The 27387-nt window shown below is 34.4% G+C and overlaps 1 protein-coding gene across 2 annotated transcripts in view; it reads right to left on the reverse strand.

Annotated features, from left to right (window-relative positions):
- The window catches only part of USH2A (usherin), a 404558-nt gene that overhangs the window by 302323 nt on the left and 74848 nt on the right, over positions 1-27387 (reverse strand). For both annotated transcript variants that reach the window (XM_068675985.1, XM_068675984.1), the window contains exons 12-15: positions 18232-18427; positions 14296-14937; positions 8135-8318; positions 2865-3028 (exon numbers count right to left, since the gene is read on the reverse strand). In XM_068675985.1, coding sequence (XP_068532086.1) covers positions 2865-3028; positions 8135-8318; positions 14296-14937; positions 18232-18427 — 1186 coding nt within the window. The remainder of the gene's footprint in view (positions 1-2864; positions 3029-8134; positions 8319-14295; positions 14938-18231; positions 18428-27387) is intronic.

Here is a 27387-nt window from a genome sequence, read left to right on the forward strand (position 1 = left end):
ACAACATTTTGCCCAGAATATTGGGTGGAAGTACAGAAATCAATACATGGAGCAAGCTACCATGTACTAGATAAAAAAACATCCCTTTCTCCCTAGAAATAGAAACATTAGAAGCATATAGCTTTTCATTATTTTTTTCTCCTTCTATTTATAAATTATTGTCATTCTCCTTCTATTTACAAATGATCATCATCTCTGTTGTGTGGATATTTGCTTAATGTACACAAATCACCAAAAGATAATTATCAAAATCTGTTCAGTCAAACAGGAGAAAAGAAGCAAAGAGTGAAGTTACAAATGGGAAATGACATGAGGACCTCAATTCACACAAGTGATAGATGTAGAGAATTACGCCAACATCAGCGGGTGTCATTACATATGGGTTTTTAAACATATACATAAAATATGAGTCGAAGCTCTTTACTTAGAGTACGATAATGAAAAATCCTTTTCCTTCTGCAGTATCTCAGCCAAGAAATAGCAGAAAATATTTCTAGAATCCATTGCATTGAACAGGACACAACCTTCATCCCCAATTAGAAAGCATACTTTGTTTTGCTGCCAGTCTAAAGTTTTTGGGTTCAGCTGAGTTATGAAGTGAATATATGTTAAAGAGTCTACAGCAGTCAAGTTTAAGAATCCTAAATCCCTGACATTTTTGGAAGGTTTCCCTCCATTTAATACATGCATAAAATACCAGAGCAATCAAACTTACTGGCATAACCTTTATTTTCCGGTGAGTAGTCTCTCACTATCACATATTGCTCCCATATTTGCTGTTTTACATTTCAGATGTGTAAGCAAAGTATTGTATTTCAGAATTGTTTATGGTGTATTTAAGATATTGTTGAGCAGAAAAACTGAAAATAGGTCTCTACATTAAAAAATATTAGTTGCATAGTGATAGCAGCTTACATTTGCTATTAAAAGCAAAGACAAGTAAAGATGTGTATAAAAAAATACTGTATTGCTATGAAAATAATCACAAATATCAAAGTAAGTCAAAGTTCTTTATCCGTGCAAGAAGTATTTTGGTATGAATAATCGAAAAACAGCAATTGCTATATCACTTATGTCCAGAAGAGGACTCCGCATGTCATTTAGAATACTGCCGATGTATTTTTTCTAACTAAAATCTATGATATTATTTATCTATGTCATGTTATTATTAATCAATTTTATAGTTGAATTGCCATTGACCTTTATCCAATGTATATCCCAACATAAATAAGTAGGTTGGTTTATGTTTGTAAAGCACTTTGAAGATGAACAGCATCATAAAAGTGACATATATTATTATTATTATACATTCAGTTGAAACATCCTACACTTTTAAAAGAAACAACAACCAATCAACTATCTGCACAGTGAACAGATACTATATGTTCTACAGAAGAGTAAAGGGAAGAACAATACAAAATTGTATCTTAAACAATTCCAAACTTTGAGAACAATCACCTCTGAAACATTACCGTTGTTCTATCCCATTTATAGTATTATGCATTCTGCTATATATATTATTCAGAATTCAAAGGGATTTACAATCCAAATACAAACAAGAATCAAAGGGTCCTTGTAAACAAATTCTTTGTGCATATACATCTCTACTTGCAAGTCCACAGTATGTGCATATCACAATGATATATCATGCCTAAATGCCTGTGCAAAATACAGAAACGTATTTTGTTGAAAGAGGATCCAGAAACACACTGCAGAGATTACTTGGGAACATCTAACCTTGTTGTTGCATTACACATGGCTACATGAGCTAACTCTCACTATACGTCTGGTCAGGCCATTATCAATTAGGTCTGCTAACAGAAATGACCAATTAGCATCTTCAGAGTACCTCATTAACTGGTTATGAGACTTTTAAGACTGGGTTGTTAACTGCATATGGCAGTAGAGCGTACCACAGAGACACAGCACAACTTTTTCACAATTAGCTCAGGTCCTACCCATAGAGTTTGGCACTCCATGGTATGATGTCCTCAAAGCTTTTTTCCAAACACAGAATTGAAGACAACTTAAAATATGAATCTTCTTATTAAATACACCTTTCCTCTCCTTCTTTAAAATCCCTGCCAGTATAGAGACAGTGGACCAGTAAGCAAATCAGAACATTCAGTTTTGACCAGTTACGACAAAGTCTTGCCATCTCTTTTCACATCCAGACTCCCTGCAAAGTTGGAAGTGCAGGTGTTCCGTTGCAACATGACTCAGTACAACTCAGGATGTGGCCATCAACACAGCATTAGCTCAGGCTCACACATCCCAGTTTATGATGCTCCACATCACATATTTTCCCAAACTGGCGGGACAACAACAACAACAGAAAACAAATCCATGAGGAGACAGGCATAGTAATGTTGCACTGAGGAGCAGATTTTGAATTAATCACAAATCTTGTGATTTTCTGACCAGAAGGCAAGACTTCTGCCTCCTGTCAATGGCAAGACAGGGGGCTAAGCTGTAAGCTGTAAAAGTACTATTCTATTAATGTGACTAAAAGGTGGACTATACTTTTGACATTGCAAGGAAAGTGGTAGGAAGTGCAAGGGAATTATGGGCCATTACTTCTCAAGTGGGCTAGACTGGTAAGTGTAAGCTGTGTGTATGATACTAAGCAGTCTTTACATCACAACAGAAAACACTCCTAAGAACACCTAATCATGAAAGACAATAATGAAAAAAAATTATTGTTTTTCACAATCATGAAAAACACCTAAACTAAGGGCAAGAAATATGAAGGGAAAAAATGCCAAACCCAAGTTTAGTACCGATAAACTATTTTAATGCTCACTAAATCAATAATGAAACATTAATTTGAAATACATGTTTTTTAAGACCTAACATCCACTTACTTTTACTGCAGCCAAATAGGTTGTGGACATCCAAATTACTAGCATCAGGAGCACAGTTGTCACATTTCAAGCCAGTTACAAACTGTTTACAAACACACTGTCCAGTAACAAGATGACAAGTTGCACTAATGGCTCCTGCAGGATGACAATTACAGTGCTGACATCTATAAACAAAAACAAATCAAGGAAGTGATCACAACACATTAGCACTTCAGTTAAGCACAGTAGGATTTTGTTTAAAAGATTCTTGTGTAACACAATTTAAAAATCATAAACGGTGAAATAGCCTGAAACACAGCAGAAAATCCATTAGCCTGATAAAAAAGTAACTTTAAAAAAGTGCCCATTATAAAAATTAAAACCTCAATGCCAGAATAATATTCTGATTTATACGAAAACTGCTCAAAATTAAAGATCTATTAAATACATTGATCCACATATCAAATGCATAATGATGTTTGGTAATAACCACATTATGCACTCAGTCTTGCAATGCTTACCCATGAACCTTTTTTTCACAACTAGAGTTCAGGGTTACATGTGCTACCAGTTTCACAGGTTTCTGCACAAAATAGGCAACCTTCTAATTTAAAGTAAACTAGTCTTTTGTTGAAAATGAAAATTAGTTAATAATTTATTATAACAGAGGCCACTTGAAGTTGCAAAAATAAACCACTGCAGATAAAGCAGAAAGAATACAAAGACAAAAGTGGAGAAAAAAATATCAGATCAAAATAGTAAAAAATTCAAAGATAAGCAAAACTTATTATAACAGAAAGCACATTTCCCTTGCTGCCTGATAGACAAAATGGAATTAACTTAAAAGGATACTTACACTAGATGTTTAAATTAAGGTATTTGTTAAATTAAATATATATATATATTATATATATATATATTATATATATATAAGCATCAGTTCATAAAAATGCCACATTTTAATTCTGTAAATCTCTGCGGCATCAGTACAACACTTTCAGCACTAATTTATGCTTTGTTTTTTGCATGTGGAACCTCTCGCAATCAACTTGTTTTTCACTTGCTATATTATTTCCCCACTGACACTCATTTAAAGCAGGGATACCAATGACAGATTATGCAAATATTCAAAGACTTGCAAAATCTCAGAAGTTAAGCAAAGCATTTTTTTCTTTACTGCAACTACTTTTATAATACCTACAGACTACTATTATTTGTTGTAGCAGAAAAAGTCAACAATGGCAAATAAAACATTGAATTTTTGAGTATAATTTAAAAGAGTTTTGAAAAATCAAGAACTGGGAGAAATTTTGAACTATACAGTGCAGCTAAAACATGCTAGAAAATCTGCACATCACTCCCCTTGTCCTGAGCTGCAAAATTTTGAGTCCCATTTTCAAGCCCAAACAATATTAGCCTAGAGGGATTCTTATATTACTCCAGGCACCAGGTCCCAAGATGATGAAGCAGCAGAAAGACCTTGGAAGAATCTGAGGGAGAGGTAGCCCTGCCACTTCCCCTCTGCTGCTAGCTCTAAGACTAGATTAGAATTGTTTGTTTATTTTCTGCTTATCTCCCCTTGACCAATTTCACCAGATCTGAGGAAATAGGTGGTGGTGCCTTTACACAATTTACTTCACATTTTTTTTCCAGTTATCACTGTCACTTTGGCCTATCTCTTCCTATCTGTATGGAGGCAGAAATAAAAGTGAGTTCAGTTACCGTTTAGGTGTTGGCTTTTTACGACAAAGGAAAATGGAAGGGGTGGTGGAAACTGTTTTCACATTAGGACACGAAAATTCAGGTCAATAATCAGTGAAATAGACATTAAATGTGACAGATTTTTAAACAAGTTTAAGAAAACTCTTCACATATATTTTCTACCCATCACAGAGCTATCTGTATTAGAGTTCCTTTACTCCACAGCAGCTCGTGCTGTGTGATCTCCTGGGTAATCATTCAACACCCTTAAAAAGGCTGATAAAAGCTAAAGCTGCAAAATAAGCTGCAAATTTGTTTTATGGACTAATATCCCTTTGGGAATAAATAAAATACATTCTCTCTTGGAAACCACTGTACTGTAGTTTGTGCTCTTTTATAGTCAAGAGAAAAGGGCAATTTTTTCAAACTGTATTAAGTCTTTTCATCTGTAGACAGTGCATCCAAATCCCCCTTCAAATAGAGGTTTTGTTTAGACTATTTAAATGCCATAACTTAAAAAAATGGATTAGTTAGAGAAAGAAAGAAGGCACAATTATTTGCTCAGCGATGCAATATTTTATTATTTCATAATTTGATTATATGATATTTATTGCATATAGTTGGGGGGTAACAAAATAGTCTCAGTATATAAACAGTATGAGACAAGCACAAGCTTTTCTTTCTACTCTCCTGTATATTACTGCACAAATCAGGGCCCCCCCTGAGTATCCCAGTTTTCATTATCATTCACATGAGACAATCAAACTCGCATACACCTACATTCACAGTAATACTTTTCACTGCCTGATAGGGTGGGGCTGCTTCTTTTCACTTGAAATAGTTGAATTTTCTTCTAAAGTGTAGGCTCCCTTTCTCCACCTGTACTGAATTAGGGTCCTGATCTTGTAAGCAGCAAGCATGTCATCATATCCAGTTCCATAGGGTTGCCCACATTTATTTTTAGGGTCAAGATGCCACATACATTGTTTTCTCTAACAGCAGAATGGTAGAACTGGCTTTGTTTTCATTCACAGTTCATGATTAAGGATTCATTCAATTAAAAAGAGAAAAATTAATTCTTTTAAATTTTTAATCATGTAAGGAATATTTTCAGCGTTCTTGTTAAATGCTACTTCATCAGGATACTCTGAGTCAAATATATTTGAGATTTATTAAATGAGAATTACATATAATCAAAGAAAACGGACTTTAAAACATGGATAGAGAAATGTCGGGCCAAGATGAATTGCAATATTGATTTTGTGAGGATAAATGGTTTTTGTAATATTAATATAGAGAAACCTTTATTACATTGACTCTCTAGGTGCAGTTAGAGCCTCTCCAGCAATCTGTTTAAAATCTTCATTTTTCATCCTTATGGGAAAACTTCACTTGCTAAATGGATTTCATAAACAGTAATCTGTCAAGATATATATATAGATAGATAAACAATTTGTGATGTTCATTGACCTGTTCATTATAGTAAACAATACAGAGATAAGTAATTTCAAATGCGTAACAATGCCCATAATCATTACAGATCTGTTCAGACCACTACAAACACCCAGAATCTCTAATTCCCTGATTGCCAAGGAAATTTTCCTGCTTCATAAGCTGAAATGCATTAAAAATATGGAGTTCCTGTTTTATCTTAAGAACATCACAGAGGAATGTACGTGTGTGTTGATTTCTTCTAAGGCTCATAGAATTTTAAAGACTCACAGTTTCTGTGTATCACCACTTCTGCTTCTTTTCTGCTATTGTGCTAAGACAGATATGTCTTTGCCACTACAGATAACTCATACCCTTTTTATTCTGTTACTGTAGAATCCTTAAAAGACACTAAGAGCCAGGATGGTTTAAATTGCTTCATAACTTCACAAAGAAAGAAAAAGCATATTGCTTTTTTTAAGAAGATAATAACAGTTAAAGAAATGGATTAAGATAGACTAATAGAGACTCGGATTACCATTTTCAGTAGATAAATGTTTCTGCCTGAAGAATAGAGGTACACTGACCGAGTAGATGCTAACCAAAAGGAAGCCAAGTGTATGCAACACAAGTTAATCATGTTAATGTACTACTGGAACAGTCTTCAATACTGTCATGAGGATTAAGAAGTATTAAGGCATTAAAACAACTCTGATTCAAATTCCAGAACTGTAAAAACTTCTGTCTTTACAAGATGAGCTACACTGGATCTAGATATTTCTAGATTTTGAATTTCAGAATGCAGCTCAAAATGCAAGTAATTAGGGGCCAATATGTAGTTCAGGAGAGCTATTTCTTCAACATTGAAACCTTTTGCTCACATACTAAAAATAAGAAATAAAATCTACTCCAAGGAACTAAAAAAAAAAAATCAGTAATAATAAGGAAAACATATTTAAAAGGGAAATTTAATATTGCACAGATTATATCCTTTACCATTAGAAATGGCAGGAAGTGAAAATAGGAAGTCCTTATTCTACAGATTACTTTATGGCCATTAGCAGAAGCCTCTGTGACCTACAACAGTAAAAAATAATTTTAAAAATCTCCTAATGAGTGACAGTAACATAAAAGTGAAAGTGAAAAATCTGCAGAATAATGTCAAGTATATGCCAGACAAGACTGATAATCACTGCCTAAAAGCATGTCTACCCACAGTAGCTGGGGGAAAGGAGCACAAGGGAAAGAACATGGTACATTTTGCTTAAGTCTTTTTTTGTGGAGTTTTGTTTTTTTAAGGGCAAAAATGTTAAGCATAAGAAAACACGTTACCACCATCATAAGAAAACACGTTACCACCATCAGTCTGCATAAAAATATGATAGCATTACAGCTGTGCAATCTTTCTGGACAATATTTAAAAGAAAATTGAGATTGTGGGGATTAAGCAAGAAAGACGACACTGGAAGAGAAAGATAGAGCAATAGTTGGAAGTACAATGCACTATCTATAGATATACTTTACACCCCTTACATATATGGAGAATATATCCATATAATTTCACTGTACGTAAAGGCCCCAGGTTACATTAGATAAACAATTCACCCTGTGGCACATAACTAAGTCCTGAAAAACACGCACACCTTCAGAAAAACAGATTTTTAAGAGGAGAGGTGCTATATTTCTACTGCTGCTGCTGCTGAAAAATTTGTAAAGACAGGGATATCTGTAAATTTTTTACTTTATTTTTCCATGAAAATGTCTCCCTCTTTTCATAAGCATTCTGCTTATTAGAATGGCAGATTACATTTCCTATATATAATCCAAAACCTGTATTTTAAGAGTAAATGATTAACACCCTAGAAAATGACACATTACAGAGGACACCGCAGAATTGTAATGAAACAATTACCAGTATCTAATACATTAGATAGCATTAGCTTTCATTTTGTTTCTACTGAAATCTGTGGCAAAACTTTTTACTGCACAAGCAAGCACAGAGTAAACATATAACGTACAACATGTAAATCTCAGAGTGTACATAAATTCAAAGAAGGCTTACTATAAGTAGAGCACCTTTTTATTGTCACTCAGAAAGAGGTACCATGAGAAAAATGTAAAGTATGATATAACTGAATTGTAAAAAAGAAAACACTCACCTCCCTGTGACAGAGTCAAATCCAAAATAATGTTCTTTGCAACGTTCACATGTCTGTCCTGTTACAGAGGCATCTTGGCAAGTACATTGGCCAGTTAGCGTATCACAAACCTGACTCACTGAACCGGCTACATGGCACAGGCATGGCAGACAGCCAGTGACACTGGATTGAGAAAAATAAAAACCTAAAAGAGAGAAAGCGATTTTGTATAAGCGACAATATAAGAACAGATGCAAAAAGTGAACCCAATAAGACTGATATTAACTTGCCTATAATCCAGGATGAAACAAAAGAATGAAAGATTAAGTGATACATATAACCCAAAACAAAGCAGTATAGCCTTCCTGCAGCACAGAGCTTCTAAATGTTGTCATTGGCATTTTTAAAGATGATATTCATACTGCAGTTGCCAATTCTGATTTTTTATTCTCTATCTTCAGACTTTGTTATAGACAGCGCAAATTCAAATGCAAAATAGGAGGAGTACATTAACATATCGATGGGGAAAGTAAAGACCCAAGGACATGAGAGGTGCTAACAAATGCACCACAAGCAGTAGAAGCATAAAAAATAATACGCAAGAACAGGCATTTGTATATTCTGGTCTGTGATCTAATCCCTGACAATGGCCAGTATTAAACAGTTGCAAAATGCAAGAAATGCATTTGTTTTCTTAGGAAGGTCTCTTAATCTTTCTCAGCCAGTGGTTGGCTGAACCCTTGGAACATTAGGAAGATTCTTAAAAACGCCTATATTTAGTCAGTATTCCCAGGTCTATGTGATTTTTTTTCTTTTTTTTTTACTCCTATTAAACACATAGCTTGTATCCTACACACACACACACAATAAATAAATAAAAACACCTTTCACAGTAAATAATAAACTATTGAAAAAAAGTTACTCATCTGCTATTAAAAAGCTTTCATTCTGAATGCCACCCTTCTGTTCCTGTATTATTTCAAATTATCAACTAGCGCATTCACTCTACTTTCCCCACAGTATATTTGGTACATTTAAGCTATACTATTTATTTTTCTTTCCCCTCACAATCAAACTTCATCCATGCAACTAACCCATTTCAGATAAATAAAATTAGACAGACTGTATATACTTCTAAGCTGAGAATTGAAGAACGTAATTCATCATTCACAGCCTCACATGAAATTACAAGCAAGACATTTTGTACAATTTTGTGTGATAATGTACCACTAGTATAGTCTTTTTTTTTTTTTTTACGTGTATGACTTATGCAACTGATGATGGTGATGCAGTCTTAGTCTGGCACTTGTCAGCTGTGAGTACTGATCTTCAAACACTGAACCTAAGATAGGGCTGTTGTTAGGAGTTTCCGTCTCTGTCATCTGTTTACTATTAATTATCGCACAACCTGAACAGAAGAAAATCCATCTTTAGTCAAACAGGTATGCAGTATTTGCACAGACTTGTCAGACAGCTTTCTTATCTACAGATGAAATTCAATCAGTTTCTTCTTAGTCATGTTCTCAGTTACCAAACCTTTTTCACTGTCCAATAACTTTCTGATGTCCTGCTTTATAATAAGGGGCCCAAAATTGTATTTTAACATGTCATATTGCCCAAGGCCTTATTATTTATTTTCTCTTACATGAGATAGCTTCATATATACACCCCTAGGGTAGTATTCTCTGTCTTCATAGCAGTGTTGCACTGTGAGCTCATATCCAAATAGCAGAAGAACTAAACAAATTGAAAACATTAGAATTTTACTGCTCAAATCTTTGTTCGAGTTTAGCCTCTGGTCCTCAGTGAGATAAATCTCAAGTGGACACTGAAGTGATATCAGTCTCCAGTTAACATACATTCGCATCGTAAAAAAACCATGCTGTTGGCACTTTATTCCAGAGAGGCCCCAAACTGAGCCACTGCAGAGACAGAATAGCTTGAAGTTATTAGTGAGGCAGCATGTATTATCTCATACTGCAGTTGTCTGCACAGTACAGTACCCATCCTGTGCATAAATAGAAGAGACCATTTCCCAGCAATGTCACTCTTGAGCACAATGAACTCCACTTGAAGAATGTAACTGGAAGATAGGAAACAAGTTTAAGCCTGGACTCCAGCAGAAGGTCAAAGCACTACTTCGGTACCCAGTTTACAGCTGTAGTAAATGATAATCATGCAGGCTACAATGGATCCTTGTCCACCAGAAGTTTTGCATAGAAGTGATGTGTAAGAAAAGACCATAGTGGATAAATAAGCTGATCTCTAGTATAGAAATGAATTTCAGCTAAGCAGGACTCATCACTATAGCATATACTTTTGTCACAGCGGAAAAAGTATTGTGAGTATAAAGAATCAATAGCCTCAAGTTAAACAGCCTGGTTCTAATGTCTATACCCTAATATCATAACAGCCAAACCACTGTAGAGGAGTATAGAATTTGATACTTTTTTTTTTTTTTTATGATAATCTTCTACAAGCACTCTAAACATCTACATGAGTTTCTTGATATTCTTGAAATCTAAAAGTGGCAAGTAATAGTCAATTAATAAAAAAAGAAAGGTATGAAAAAGTGAGGTATGTGAAAACATGAGAATGCTCCCCCCAGCCCCCCCAAAAATGTATAGGCAAATTAATAACTTAAATAAGCATTGACAAAAAGAGAAGAGACAAATTCATACCATTTGTCATAATTATTATTATTTACTTCTACCACCTAGAATTTGGCAGGAAGGAATAAGAAACAACTTAATGCAAGCTAAATTTACAGCAAGGTTAGAAGGGCTCATAAAATTTGCTTTATGAAGGATCCACTGTTGTATAACAGAGCCAATTTCCAATTTTAAGACAGCCACTGCAAATCTCTACAAGATCTAAGTATATAGCTAGTATTATGCTTATTCTTTTTCAGATTTTTTTCTAATTCAACTATAACTGATCACATTTGTCAATCAAATACACTCTTCAAAAGGAAGAATGAAAGTCATAGCAAAGTATTCATCTTCCTTCTTTAATTATACTCATACTATTTCTCCCACTACATGAAAAGGGACCACCTGAAAAATTCCTTAGCACATATACATGCTTATCGACTACATCAGTATCACTCATTTCTTAACTACAACTACAGTCTGTGTTGTAAAATGGTTAGCAACACTGCCAGTTTTGTCACTGCATACTTCACATTTCTCTGGTCTAAAAGAGAGGGCAACACATACACAAAAGCTCCATACATTTGCCTGGCCACATGTTCTGCATTCTGGTTTACACCTTTTCTATGCTATGTCCAGCTGAAAAGCTGTAGTCATTAAGCAAATAACTCACAAAATACCTTTTTGGTTTGGTTTGTTTCTTTGCTGCACTGATGAGAAGATTCAAGATCTATGTTCTGTGTTGAGGAGGATTTGTGTGGAGCAAATCTTAATCATCATGGAATGACAGTAATAAGACAACTGTTCACTCCTATGCAGCAGTTAGAAAGATCAGATCTCTACTTCTGCAATGTAGGACATCTCAAAACCAAGTTGATATATAATGTAAGACTGCATTTTTGTTCTGTTTTCTCTTAGAAACAAGTTTTCCTCTCTCTCTCTTTTTTTTTGTTTTGTTCTGTTTTGTTTTAAACACAACTAGTTTAAAGTATATACAAGCATGAATAAGTCTATGAAAAATGTTACTTCTGTCAGAACAAATTGGAAGCCAGCAGGTCACGGATGCATCTTATGAGATGATACACATGTCTGAATGCTCTTCAAACAATTTACAAAAAGGAAATTCTCATAGTAAAATGATTTCCTGAAGTTGCATTTGTGTTTGAATTCCTCTCCCTTGACAGCTCTTCCTGCATTAAGGCTTTAGTAACTTCTGGAAACTTCACAGATTTTCTTGAAGCATATAGAAGGTATGATACAATGGGGAATTCTTTCTTCTTAAGTTATTTTAAATATCACTAATTATACAAGGATTAAAAAAAAAAAAAGACAGACCCTGTATTCTACTAAGGAAACTCAGGCCACAAATCCAAAATGCCTTCCGTATGTTTTAGGAATGTTTAGCTGCAAGGACAACAGCTAAACTAGCTTAAGAAATCCTCACTATGTTTTAGGGATGACAGTTTAAACAAGTTAATGGTGTGCTTTTAATTAGGCGGTGTTGACTCCATATATAGTTGGAGTGCATTTTCTTGTCTTTGTTCCAAGAAAAAACAAAGCAAGGCTACAGTGTACCTGAAGTCAATTCAATTCTTCCATACTTTTCTTTGTAAAATAAATGGGAGTTTCACAGTCATTTTTTCAAGGCTTCATACATCTATGACACAAAGTTGTCCAATACAATTCACCTCTCCCATTTCATCATACAGCTTTTCCACTACTAAGTTTGTTGTTGCATTTTTTCTTTGTTACACTTCTGATTAACCAAGTCCTTCTATCAACAGTCACAATCTACCTGATACTATGGTCTGAATTTCTTGAGATTTTGGTTTGATGTGTTTTGTGTTGTGTATTCTTCCCACCAACACACCCCTCCCCACCCCATCTCCCCCACCATTTTCTTACTTCCAGCTTTCTGACAGGGGTAAGCAATACTAATTCAACTGCGTGTTTTGACTTTCTCATTATAATCAACCCTGTTTTATAGAAAATTTTCTTTGGAATATATTAACAAAGATTTTATATAAAGTCGGATACAGTACAGTACGGAATCAGCTCAGACTGGGGTCAACACTGAAATGACAATGAAAATACCACAGTACACTGTATACTATACTAAGAGTAATACAATGCTTTTACAGTACTAAGGACTTACACTTTCACCTACAAAAGAGAGCTCTGTGTTCGGCACATACATGTTTACACTTATTTCTTAGCAATGTTAAACGATATTCTTATGAAAATGAATATATACGTGTGAATACATACATACATACATATATATATTATTATTTTTTTTAACAGGAACTATTGTGGAAGTATTCCTTTGAGTGCCATGTAGGCTTTTCCACAAACTGTTCATACTATCAACCGTTCATACTATCAATTAAACCTTTTTAAACCATTTAGTTCTGCATAAACCCTGGCCTTTCTTTTTCAAGGACAAGGGCGGTCGCTGACTCGGGAAGCCTTGACATCACTCCTCTGCCGATCTCTGATTAAGTGGCTGCTGTAGAGGGTTAGCAGGTCAAATAGCACTGGAGGAGGAACTAAGAAAAACAGAACAGTGCCTTATTTATTAGTATATGCATCTAAAATAATTTAAATTAAAATATTTTTAAAAATACTTAATGGAGGTTAAGCAGCTTTTTTAACCTCTGTTCAAATTATTGAATGGCATATTAAAACCAATGGAGCTATAATGTACCTTTTAATGTGACCTGCTATTTTAATAAATTGCATATATATTTAACATGAACTAAATCTATCTGCTTGATATTATTATTCAAGGTAGGTTAATATTACCTGTAGTTTCACTTTAACCACCTCCTTTTTAAAACAAAAACATTTATGTGTAACTACAGAACTACCCACTTATAACGGACATTTAAACTCTGTGTACAATAATACAGTATGAAAGCTTGAACAGACACACAGCAACTGCTCTATCAGCTATTTGTAGGGTCAAACTGCAAGCAGTCCTCATGAAAGCCAGCACATCTTCAACACAGCAAGGCAGATGTACAGTTTCCGAGCAGCATACTTGCCAGCACCATCTGAGTTCAACCAAATTATCTCCATGCCAGAATCTAAGTTCCACCACTCCTCTGTACCATGCTCAGCTTTACGCTTCCTTAAGTGCTTGTCCTCATCCATCCAAAACCACTATTTTGTTATGAGGTCATCAAACTATGCTAATTTAACTTTTAGACTGCAAGTTATTCAGTGAATTGGTTGTGATGAATTGGATAGTTTTCCAATATCTACAAGAATAAGATATTTTGGACATATCAAAAGTGTTGTAATGACATTATATAGTCTCTGGCAATAGAATACATATTTAATGTCAATACAGACATTAATACTTCCCCCTCACTCACAAAGTTAGGAAAAAATGTAAATAAATAAACAAAATTAATGACATCAGAGAAGTGTCAGACATGAAGTACACATTAAAACTGGAGGAACTATGACAACGTGCAACAAAACAAAGCTTACTACATCAGATAGATTTTCTTTCAATTTCCTTACCTGGCTTACACTCATTACACCTTCTCCCCTGACGATGAGGCAGACATACACACTGTCCAGAAAGATGGTCACAAACTGTTCCTGCTAATGTACCCAGAGCATCACAGTCACAATGCTGGCAGCCAAGGAGGTTGCTCATGCTGAGGTTGTACGTGTGAAGCATGCACTGATTGCACTGAAGGCCAGTTACACCAGCTTTGCAAGGACACTGTCCTGTTGATTTGTCACAAAGAAGAGAGCCATTTACTGTACCTGCCTTATCACAGTCACATGGCAGGCAAACAAAGGAATGTTTGTCTTGTACTTTGTGGTAGCCATCTAGGCATCTGTTGCATCGTCTTCCTCCAATATTTGGTTTACATGCACATTGCCCTGTCTTTGCATTGCACACTGTTCCAGAAAACGAACCTGCAATGTTACACTCACAAGCCTTGCAGCCAGTCACATCTAGCCCATAAAAGTTGTCCACACAGGTATCACAGTGAAGTCCTTTTACTTGTTCTTTACAATTGCACTGCCCAGTGAGAGGATTGCAAAATTGGTTCACTGAGCCATGGCTGTTGCACCAACAAGGCTCACATCCATCTTCATTGGAATATCTGAGAGCTTTAAATCCAAAATTGCAATTATCACACCTAAGACCTGGAAAGATAAAAGGTAATAAAAATAAAAGTAATATAGCTGAAAATCCATCAATTTCAATTCAAAAATAGTGTAAGCATACTTGGGGGAAAGTTGTGTGTAATATTCTTCACTAGCATAATTAACAGGAATGAAAGGGCTGCACAGATTAATTGAAGAGCAGTGGCATCCCAAAAACCTGTTTGCTTTTCCAGTTTGTTCCAGAACTCATCCATTTCTTTTGTCATCTCAATATAATTTAAGCTACTTCTACAAGAGATTCTTTGCAACATTTCAAGACCAAAAAAAAAAAAAAATCACCTTCGTCCCTGGAAAATCACCTGTTGCACAACCAGTGCTTACATGAACTATTCTCCCTATGTAGTACAGTGCAACATAAAGGGAATAGTACTTGGCTTTCAGTCCTTTCCGATAACAGATTTATATACTATATTAAAAACATTAAATATATTCTAGGACAACATAAGACTAATTCTGATGACTTACTTAACATTGTACTTTGTTTTGAACAATGCTTACACTTCTGTTAGTGTTTATTGTTGGCTGAAAGCTAACTGAAAAACCTCTCTGAAAGCAGAAATGTTTTCCATAATCCAAAATGAAATATTTTTATCTAAATGTATGATTTAGTTAATTCATACAGTACACTGAAATCTAAACGTTTTTCTTCATACTTCATCCTGTTGTTTTATTAGCTTTGTTTTCAAAGTCATTACTTGCTTTATCCCTGCCCCAAGGGATAGCATTTTTATTTTAGTTTATAAAATGTACATTACAAGAAAGCAAACTAGATTATTATATGAAAAATGCAAATTCAATTTTGCATTCCCTTGCAGTGGGAAAATCCTTCACTGTGAAGCCATCACTTAATTGTTGCATCCTGAAAAAAATAAATACAATCTTCTACCAAAATGTTATCATTTAAAAGTACAAAAACATACAAACATATATTTAACATCTTATATGCAGAAAAATAAAACTAAAAAATGGTAGGAAATACATTATACATATGGATAAAACTCAAAAACTCCAACAGAAGGCAAGTTCCTTTAACAGTGATGAATGACTCACCTAAGGCATATCATTTAATTTCAATAAGGAAAATAAAAAAGGACCACTATTGCTGCAAATTTTAAAAATAACTGTATTGTTAACAAGAATTATGACTCATTTTGAACTATTAAAATTGGTCTACATGGATTCATATCATATCAGTTTTAAAAATATGCGCAGTGCTTATTTGAATATGCCATACATATTCCTGACAGGTAATCTATTCCTAACGATACTGAGGAAGGCCTACAGGGCATCACATTCAATGTTAACAAGTACAGGGGAGTTAGCACGCTTGGCATTTAATTCACATTCTTCTACCTTTTTATTCTAGATGAATGACCTACTTTAATAAAATTATTGGTGCTAATGTATTTTACTGGTGATAGAATCATTAGTAAGATTTAACAGTTGTGTTAACTCTAACAGTTCATGTTTCATAACACCACAGTCCATGGTTGCATTTTTCTGTTATGATGTTTGTTTAAATAGATAAAAGGGCAACAGACTGTTTGCTCTAAAAAACAATTTACAAATCCAAATTCTCTGTTAAGTTTACTGCATGTGTATATAGAAGCTTATGTATATATAGAAGCTTATTAGAATTGGTTTGGAAAACAAAAAAGATAACCCAGTCTGGAAAGAATTATGTCTTTATCCTGTTAATAGTTGGTTACTTGTTTAACAAAAGCCCCCCCACTTCTCTTAGAAATAAATTTGCAGAAAGCATAGATTTACACTGGTTTTGTGCTACTTTTTAGCAGAAATAATTCTTATTGTTCCCATCAAAGAGAGAAAAGTAATATGTAGACAATCAAATATGTAAGAACCACACTGTGCATTTCTTGTACACCAAACTCCCACTGAGTTAAGAAAAACATTTTCACAGAGGAAGAATTTTAGAAAAATCAAAATGTATGCAAAGAACATTTAATTAAGAATGTTCTGAAGTTCATTTTACTGAACTTTACTAAAGAGTGGTTTTAGGATGCACAGATAAAGTCACAGAGATTATATTTGACTTTTATCACCCTCTTTACCATATGGAAAACAGGTACTTTGCATTCCACAGAAAGAGGATAGAGATGGTTCAGTTTTATGTCTGTTTAGAGTTATTTTTCTTTATTTGTTATTTTGAAATTCCTTTTTTGAAATTCCAGCTACAACAAGAAGAAAGAAGAGACAAAGGAATGCTCACAATATTACAAATAATTCAATTTTCACAAATCAATAAATTATAAATTATTAGAAACTTGAAGCTTGAATGTTGTTAACACAACCTACAACCACATTTAACTGACAAAAGAATAGATTACTAATTGTGTTAATAACAAAGCAGGAAAAGATATCTTTTTTTTTTTCTTGAGACATGTATAGTCTGAGACACGTACAGTTACCATGCAAGGCTCACTTTATCAGGAAATTCTCCTTGCATAATATTCCCATACATCAACATTTCAAAGTGTATTATATATACTGTGTATTTTGGGCACTTGATAAATTTTGTCCTTATGTGGCTGTGGCTCCCCTCAAATACGCTGGAAGTAATAAATTGCTATAATCAAATCTAATTTCTGAAAAATACCTGTGGGAGTAACAAACAAAAAAGCATGTCTTGTAAAAAAAATGATAAATAACGCAGAAGGTAGCAGTTTATTATAATCAGCTTGGCATTGAATTACAAAATTAAAATTATGTGGCCCTTGATAACTAACCCTAGCTATGTACATGATCTGTGGAATTATGTTGACTTATTTTGCATTTCATAGGAACAGTTCAAAGAAATATAATAGAAAAAAATGGATAGATTTATCACAAAGGACCCTGTAGCACAGAATATTTTGAGAAAAAAAATCCATTTATTTTGCTCTATTAAGAAAACTAGCATGGAAATGATTTGCTTAGAACTCATTAAGTATAAAACATTTTGAAAAAGTGTTAATTTCCTAAAAGAAACATCTATGCAGTAAGCAAATTACATTATTTCTGTGCCTTATTAGTATGGAGCTATGTAAGCTAATGCATCTATACCATAAAGAAACTTCTAAAGGGTTGATTAAACTAAGCTTCAAGCTGTAGTTTGATAGAATTATTAAATTAATATTTTTCCAACAGTTAATTTCATTCATTTTTAAATTCTGCCTTCAGCAAAGAAGTTTACTATACTTTTCATTTACAAATCAAGTGTTTATTTCCAGAGATAACAAGAAAAGTGGCTCCGAACTCTTGCATTACACATACCAATAACATTTGCTTTGCACTTGCACTGGCCTGAATTTTGGTGACAGGTAATATCTCCATCGACTGTCCCAGAGGTATTACAGTTACAGGGACTGCAGCCATCAGGGTTTGACTGTTGTAGATTGTAGAATCCTTCCTGGCACTGATTGCATTGTCTGCCAGACACATGTCTCTTACAATTACACTGGCCTCCAATCTAGAAAGATACAAAATATTATAGAATGATGAACATATCTATTTTTAGATGATACACTCATTAGCAACAAGAATGGAAGTATGAGTTGGGGAGGAAAAAACTTTAAATGGAACAGAAAAAAAATAAGCCTGTGTAACATATTTATTATTTTTTTTTAACTTGTTCAGAGAGAGAAGAGAGATATTAATCACCGTACCTGTTCAATTTTTACTAGAGTTTAAAAGTCTTTCCCCTTCAAAACAGAAGAAAAAAAGAACTGAGTAAACAATGCAGCAGTATTCACCAGCTGGACAGAGAAAGCTGAAAAAAATTACAAAATTCTATTGCATAAGTGATGATTTATATTTAAATAAACCGTATTTTTTGGATCAGTTACTATAAAATATTGTGTCATTTTCAAAGGTCAAGTTTTTCATTTTCTTTGCTCTTTGTAAGATTATATGCTTATTTATTTTAGTGAAAATATTAGTTAGGTGAGAATAAAGCAAAATTGAAAGAGTTTTTCCTTGATGACTCAATGATAAATTCTCTCTTCTGGATATGACCCAATGGCTCTCTCTTTACTTGGTTCACCTGGGATCCAAATATTCCACTTCAGCACCTGGATGTTCCTCTCCTTCTCCCTAAATGGGTAGCATTACTACTTGAAAGGATCTGACACATCTGATGCATCCTTTGTTATGCCTGAGCCATTATTTGGGAGTATAACTCTCTCATCCTGTGTAAGATTAAAGAGCTCCTGAAAAGCTGGTTTCAAGCCTCTGAAAGTCAGAAAAAACAATCACTACATTTATCACTTTCTAATACAGTGGGAAAACCATAAGAAAAGTGAAGTGGCATATGGATAGGGAAATAATAGAAAGTATCAGTCAATGCAAAACACAGATGAGAACAGTCAAACCAATGCAGAGAAGCATAAGGTTTGGCCAAAAAACTAGGATTCATAGTCAAGGAACATAAAAAAGCTACACACTGGAAGTCATTAAAAAGCAAGGAGAGAATTTTCCTCAATGGAAAACTGAAAAGGAGAACAGGGCATGAAGAGACACTGCATGAGTGCTTTCTAGAGAAATAATTGAGTAAGGCTGGAAAAAATAATACCTTTTCTCCCTTTTCATTTGTTTTATATTAATGTAAACATGAAGAAAACCTACCAAGTTTTTGTGACAGAAATTAGGTCTATCATTTTGTCACATTGTAGCAGAAATTACACATCAGCCATTCACATCTGCAATTCCTATTACAACAGCACAGTACTCAGGGCTGAAAGAGCATTTACAAGTTAGAGAGCATCCTTGATCAACTACCAGTCCACCAGATTTCATCACTTGTAGTATATACCTAATACTACAAGTATTATATATACTTGTATTATTATATAGTATATATACTTATATATATAGTATATATACTTGTAGTATTAAGTATAAATTAAGTATAATATTAAGTACAAATTGTGCATATGACCACTTACCTAAGAATGTCATGCAGTTCTCAATACAAATGTAAAACAAAGCCCCAAACCATTAGTATCAAAATTGAAAAGTTTTTTTATGAGTGATTAACTCATTACAACATGTTCAACTGAACAGAAGCTTTTGCGAATGAGGAATTAAAGTACTCCACAAGCATCCAGAAGTATATACTACTTAGGCCAATCACCTTGTCTGTTTCCAACTTGCAACACCAGTGAGATATATTTATGTATTTTGCAAATTCTGCAGTGTAGTTATGTTGAATAGTCTCAAGGTTACACACAGCCACCTGGAGAACGGTGGCTGTGATATGAAAATGTCTGGGAAGGTCACGTCCTATTCTGCAGCTGAGTTCCACTTTCTGACCACTGATCAAAGAAACACATCCTCTAAGAAATTCTGTATGCCCCATTTAAGCTTCATATTCTGCAGACTGTATCAGTACTGGTGTATGAAAGTTTTGCTTCTCTTTTTTTTTTGGATTGTCCACAGTCAACAAGAGATTAGTATAGTATAGTAGTTAAGTTGGGACTGTATCTGCGTCACACCAGAAAAAGACAGAGTACTATACATTAAATAAGGGTACAATTATTTTTTTTCCTTTGTAGTCATTTAAAAGCCTAAGAAAAGTGAGTTACCTTCTCTTCAGTACAGCTGAAGGATAGACTCAAAACATGTTTACTATGGTCAAGTTGGGTTAATGCACAAAAAAGTTAGTTTCATGGGACACATACCACAGCCTCATTTTTTCAGATCTAGCTTTTCTGTCATCAAGTGTTCTGGGGAATGCAGAGATGACAGTAAACTAACTTTGTGGTATAAACAATTTTATTTAGGTCGGTGTATTTTTTTCAGTGTAAATGTTTACAGAAAATAAAAATTACATTGATTCAAAACTAGTTATTCATCTACAACATCCACAGATGTTCAATGTTTGCTTTTAATTAGCTACCAGTAGCTACCAGAATAAAACTTCATTTAACAGTTGTTGCATTCATTTTAAACCTACAAGCCAGGCAAAGATGAAACAGAAGAGCTCTATGGGACCAGTGACAAATCTACTCAGAATTTTCATTTAAAAGAAATGTTTTTATCACAGCTCCCAATCTAGAATGAAGTTCTAAGCTTTATTAACAAAAGATAAAATAGAGTATTACAGAATCTAAAGGTAAATTTTCAATGCAAAAAACATTGAATGAAAGTTATAGAGAAGCATGTGTCCCAAACCCATCCTCACAGTCCAATAAAACCTCTTCAATGTGTTATTATAAAGGTCTACTACTGTAAGAATAAAGAAGATACAAGAAGAATAAATTAAATACAAGAAGAATAAATTAAAAAAGCATGAAAAATAATATTTTATCAGAAAAAGGCAAGACAACAGCAAGTACAAAAAGGTAAGAGTTAAGAGAAGCCACTGTAGCAGAAAACACAGCAACAATGATTTTGAAGTTATTCTTTTAGACTGAATTTGATCTAGACATTTAATTTATTATCAGAGACCAATTCATTCATCTGAGCCATTCATCAGAGAACTCACAAATGAAAGGAACACTGAGTTTACTCTGAGCAACTAAATGAAAAAAGAAACTAATTTAATAAATAACTATAAAAGAATCATTTTCAGTGAGTGATCATAGCATGCTCAGTTGCAAACATTGTAGAAAGATACATCTCTAGCACTCAGCATAAACGCAGAACACATACCTCCAAAGACTAAAATTACTCCAAAAGCTATCATATGGATGAAAGTATTAGATGCAAAAACAAATCTTTCAAAAAGTAGAAGTCAAATCACAGTAAGAAAATTCACTAAGAGAATAATCAGAACCAAATTTTAAAACCAGAATAAAGCAGTACAAAAATATTTTAACAAGCAACATGGTTAAGGTATGAAAGAGAAAAAAAAAAAAAAAGTATCTTTCAAATTTCAGAAGCAAAGGAACAAGCAAGAGCAATAAATAATGAACGGCAGATTCAGACTGGACATCAGACCTTTTCCATTACAGTGGAAGAGCAGCATCAGTAACAGATTGCCCAGAGGGGATGTGGAATCTCCGTCCCTAGAGGTATTCAAGACTCATACAGAGAAAATCATGACTGACTGGACCTGGTATTGACAACAATCCTGCTTTAAGCTGGAGCAGATGACCAGATGATGTTTCTGTGATTCCATATAGCATTCAGGGAAGATACAGACACAAAAGAGAACATAAAACATTTCACCACTGCTCACTGTGAAAGAGCTGTTCTGTATTAGGAATAGTTTTCAAGACTGGTCTCCAACTGAAATGTCAGAAGGAAAATATTTTATTAAAATCTGATCCATTGAAAATTGACTACATCATTGAAGAGTCCTAGATGAACTCAAATATAAAATTACTGAGTTATTAATTGCTGAAATCAGCCTCAGTAAAAGAGGAATAAAATTATAAAAGTTACATCAATCTCCTAAAACAGCTGTAAGGGAGCTTCTGAGATCTATAGACTAGCAGTCCTTTTCTGTACAGATAAGATTACTTAAAATTAAATCATGAGTTTGATGTAATGGAAAAGATTAATATATTTTTTGAAAAATAAAAAATAAAAAAACATGATTCTACTACATTTATTTAAGTCAGCAACATCCGGAATGAACATAAGTCCAAAATTAGCTATTACCACCCAAGAAACATGCTGTTAAAGCTTCTCTATACTCCCCTAAAAAGATATGAAAGCTATGAGACAGTTAAAAAAAAAGGCATTTGGAATAGTGGAATTATTAGGAAAAGGAGTGAGAATTACACAGAAAATGTCATTCTGTCATAAAAATCCATTGTGTATCAACATTTTGAATAATGTTTAAAATGGGTATCTCTGGTTATCCATCCTAAAATAAAAGTGTTAGATAGCATAGTGAGTAGAATAAGTAAAGATACAAATGAAAAGAGACTTTTCAGTTTGGAAAGACATAACTAAGATGAAGGGAGTAGATGTCTATAAAATCTTTAGTGGTTTACAGAATGGATATTCAGTATTTCTCAAAATATGAGAAGAACACCCACAAAAATTAACAGGAAGTCAATTTTAAAGAATGAAAAAGAACTTATGCTATGCACATTAAGTGCATTGAAAATTACACTTTTCTGAATTTTCATTCAAAAATGAGTTGGATGAACTCCATGGGTGAACATAGGTGAACACCAAATGAGAGGACTCAGATGAAACTCCTGTCTCATGCAGTCCCAAAACCATAAATTATTTACTCATAACTGTCATTATTTACTGATAACTGTCAGAGAGGATACTGTGCTAGATGAAAATCTCATTTCATCCAGTATGGCTGTTCTTACAGTCATATAAAGCCAAGGCTAATAGTGAACAGATGGCAGCCATTTCCTGATGCAAAAAGCGAAATGAATAGATTACAGAATGCAAAGAGAAGCAAGTATCTTCAGCATAGTTTTAAGTGTCAACCTATTACAGAGTACAAGTAGTAGCAGTTTTCATCACCTTCAGATGTAGAAAATGCATGCCCCAAACTTTCCTTTAATAGGGTAAAAATTATGCCAGAATAATAAATATAATTCTTCACAATGAGGGAGAAATAACTGGCCAAGAAATGAATATAATTCAAATTTTCCCCAGGAACCAGCCAATGAAATCCTTCAGAGAACTCTCTGTAAAAATGTTCATTCTGTCATATACCAAATAGTTTTCCATCTGTAACAAGTGCAAGTGTCAAACAGTTTCCTGCTTCTAAAAAAAGTGAAAGACTTTCATGGTGGCTAGAGGAACTGCTGGAAACTAAAGTTTTCATTAGAGCAGAAGGCTTATCAGATTGCTTTGTAACAGATCTGAAAATAGGTTTCTATGTGCCAGGTTAGAGGATCTCTCACAGAAGTACCAGACCAAAAAAAAAAAAAAAAAAAAAAATCCATTGAAATTCTTCCTTACTACAGATTTCTAAGTCTTTGGAAAAAAAGAGCCTCTGACCTCTGATTGCATTCACAAATATTTTCTGACTATTTTGCTTATGCCTTAGCTATAAGTTACTAGGAAACCTTGCCATTCTGCTTCTTCAGCTAGCCACCTGTCAATATAGGATATTAAGATGAAGGGTGTCTGTTGAAGTTTAGCGTTTGAAATACAGAAGAATTATTGCAATTATATAATTCCAATGTAACCCTGACCTCTATTGTAAGTATAGCATTGTAAGTAGACATGAATATCAGTAAGGGAAACATGCCATTGTAATGCATCCTATATAGGACAGATTTTATCTTTCATATACTCTGTATATTTCAAGTAGCTGGGTGGAAACTTAGAGAAAAAGAAATAGATTACAGATAGTAGATGGAGTGGTGGGAAAAAAAAAAAAAAAAAAAAGAAAAAGTAGTTTAAAGAAGTACTTGTAAAACTGGGAAGCTTTGTAAAGCTTTGTAGGGTTCTTCTGGGTGCTCAGCTCTTCAACATTTTTGTTAGCAGACTCTGAAGACAGAATAGAGAACATGCATATAACCTCACAGATCACCCACAGCTTAGGATGCCTGGCCAGCACTGTCACAGACTGCACCAACCAGCCTTAATAGCCCTGGGCAGTCTCACCTAGGGCCTTCAGTCATACCCTCTGCCCATGGCTCAGGAGCTCCAGATAAGGTCAGGTCTGGAAACCAGACTTTGCCTGAGGTTGCGTGCAGCTGTGACCATCCCTAGTCTCTTGGATGGACCCCTCAGTTTTACTCTGCAGGCATGTCTCCAGCACAAGATGTCCTGCTGCTCCAGACTGTACTCCCTGGATGGACCCTGGACCTGTTTCATCACTTTGCCTTGTGTGAGACTGTCAGTGGACCCTGTTCTGAGCACTTGGACATGTCAAGATGCTGTGAGACTCTGCCCCACTTTGGGTGGGCAATGCTGTGCTGGGATCACCCTCAGTGGGTTGATATTCAAAATCAGTTTTATGCTTTGTGCAAATTCTCTAAAATCAGTGAAGGTGAAGTAAATATAGAAGTTCAAAATTTAACAAATAGCAATGAAAGAGCTAAAGTGAAATAAAGTGAAATATTGAAGATACATAACATAGAACATGATCTCTAAGTGATACCACAAATTAAATACGAATGGTATGACAACGTAACAGAAAAAGGGTTATTCTGAGATGTACAAAAAAAAGAATATTATATTTAAGACATGAAAAGGAAAGTTAACACTTCAGATCAAGTAGTTGAAGGGTATGACAGACAAATCAGAAAAACTACATTAAAAAGCAATAAAAGTATTAAAAAAAAAAAAATCAGAAAATAGATTTAGAGAACTGGAGACTTACCTAAAAGAGGAAAGCAAAATTAAGGCACACATGCACTCTTAAGTTCCTATGAAAATTGGTTGTTTACTGCATGCATTTAGGAAGAAAAATAATCGCTTAGTCTAGTTATTGAAAAATTTTGCTTAAATACTGGGAAATACAGAAAAAAAAAAATTAATTTCTCTATAAAGACAGAGAAGCACTAAAATAATCCAGAACCACTCTGAAATGCTTGGCGATGGATACTATTACAAAAAAAAAAAAAAAAAAGTTGTTCAAATTAAAAATTTTTCTGATAATATAGACATAGGGGTGCCACAGGTTTTATAGCATGGAAATCTACATCAAAACAGGTAGAACAAACCACTTCTATAACCACTGCTGGAAACTGCAGTGTCATTGATCATACTGTTAGTAATTAATGTTTAAAGATTTTGTTAACCAAGATTTCACTAGTGATGCACTGGAGATATTATTGACCTTTCCCCTCCCCTCTAACTCCCCATTTCAAAAGCTATCTGTCATTTAAAGAAATAGATTTTAATTATGCTGGTTATAGAAGAGTTGAAAGTAATCTGTTCTCCTGTTGTTTACTCTTGACAGGCCTGTATCTGACCCCAGCAGTAAGCAGATGGAAACAACTTGTCTATTAATGTGACCATCTTGGTACTAACAAACTTATAAAATATACCTGTTTAGACTGTTCACTATGAAAACGAGTCTAGCACAACATTACAACCAAGTTGTGGTTAACTTGGGACCTCATGATTACAATTGCTATTTGATACAGAAAATCACTGATGCTGAGTTAGCATACAATCCCTTGTGTCACTTATAATTTATGTATGAAATACGCATTAGTCCCATATCCTTGAATCTAAATGGTTATAAAAGGTATGCAAGCAATTTCTTCCTGCACAAATCACAGCTATAACATCATTGTCCTTAATCAGGAAGCAGGCTACTCAAGATTTCTAACTTTTACATGCACATAACAGTTCACGCTGCTTTAGACTACATTGATAGAATTCTTTAATTGGGTGACATTTTAATGTAACTCATCATATCTAGAATCAAAAAATCAAAGAGAATTCTATTCAAGAACTCTCTTGAAAGGGTTGTTAGACACTGGAACAGGCTGCCCAGGGAAGTGGTGAAGTCACCATCCCTGGAAGTCTTTAAAAGATGTTTAGATGTAGAGCTTAGGGATATGGTTTAGTGGGGACTGTTAGTGTTAGGTCAGAGGTTGGACTTGATGATCTTGAGGTCTCTTCCAACCTAGAAATTCTGTGATTCTGTGATTTACTCTTGACCAATAGAGAGGCACCTTCCCTCAACCAGCTGGCAATGACCTAATGCTCATATTTGGAGACCCATGGGTATATTTAGGACCTTCACTAAATTCTCACTGTTCAGCCTGCCATTGCTGCCTTTGCAATGGCACCAATTTCCATGTTCTTCTTTCTTGATATAAATTCTAATCATACATTTCTCACTACCTTCTAACCTGACACAAATCTGGAAAGGACCCCAGCATCCTATTGCCTGCAGTCTCAGGAATTGGGAAGAGAGGAGCAAGAGGGTTGAGGATTTCTGTCTTCTTTTTATTTGGTTTAAGAAATTAGAACTGTAGGATGTGCTGACTCACACAGATAGGTTAATGGTCTGACCACCAAATACCTGTGAATATTCTTGGAGCGTCAGCTTTGGCAACTACAAATTGAATAAGCCACAATAATGAAGTTCCTTTTTACTCTCCTACTCTCTTCTTGTCGTCACTTAAGATGACTTTCAAAAGTCAGTTACTTTCTACTACAACTGCTCAAAATGTAAAATGATGTGTTTTCCCTCTGCCCATGATACTCCATAGGGTGGGGAATGGGACCAATTCCCCTAAATAACTTGACAAAATATCACAGAAAAGCAGCATTTCCATGGTGCAAAGCCACTCAGAAATGAAGCCATGGCATTATTTGACATAAAAACCTCCTTCTCCTTCAGCTTATGTTATCAGTAAGATTAAAGCCCTTCCATGAAGGGAAATCCAAAACTCAGAAAACAGTGTTTCATAACTTGATTTCCTGTGGTCTCCATTAGCCAGTATGCACATGAGCTGTTCATGTAGTACTTTAGTACATGTAGTTCAGTACATGTAGTACTTGTTCACATTTGCATCCTTTATATTCCCTTTTCTGTTC

The sequence above is a fragment of the Anas acuta genome, chromosome 3 (genome assembly GCF_963932015.1).
Source record: "Anas acuta chromosome 3, bAnaAcu1.1, whole genome shotgun sequence".
Classification (NCBI taxonomy): domain Eukaryota; kingdom Metazoa; phylum Chordata; class Aves; order Anseriformes; family Anatidae; genus Anas; species Anas acuta.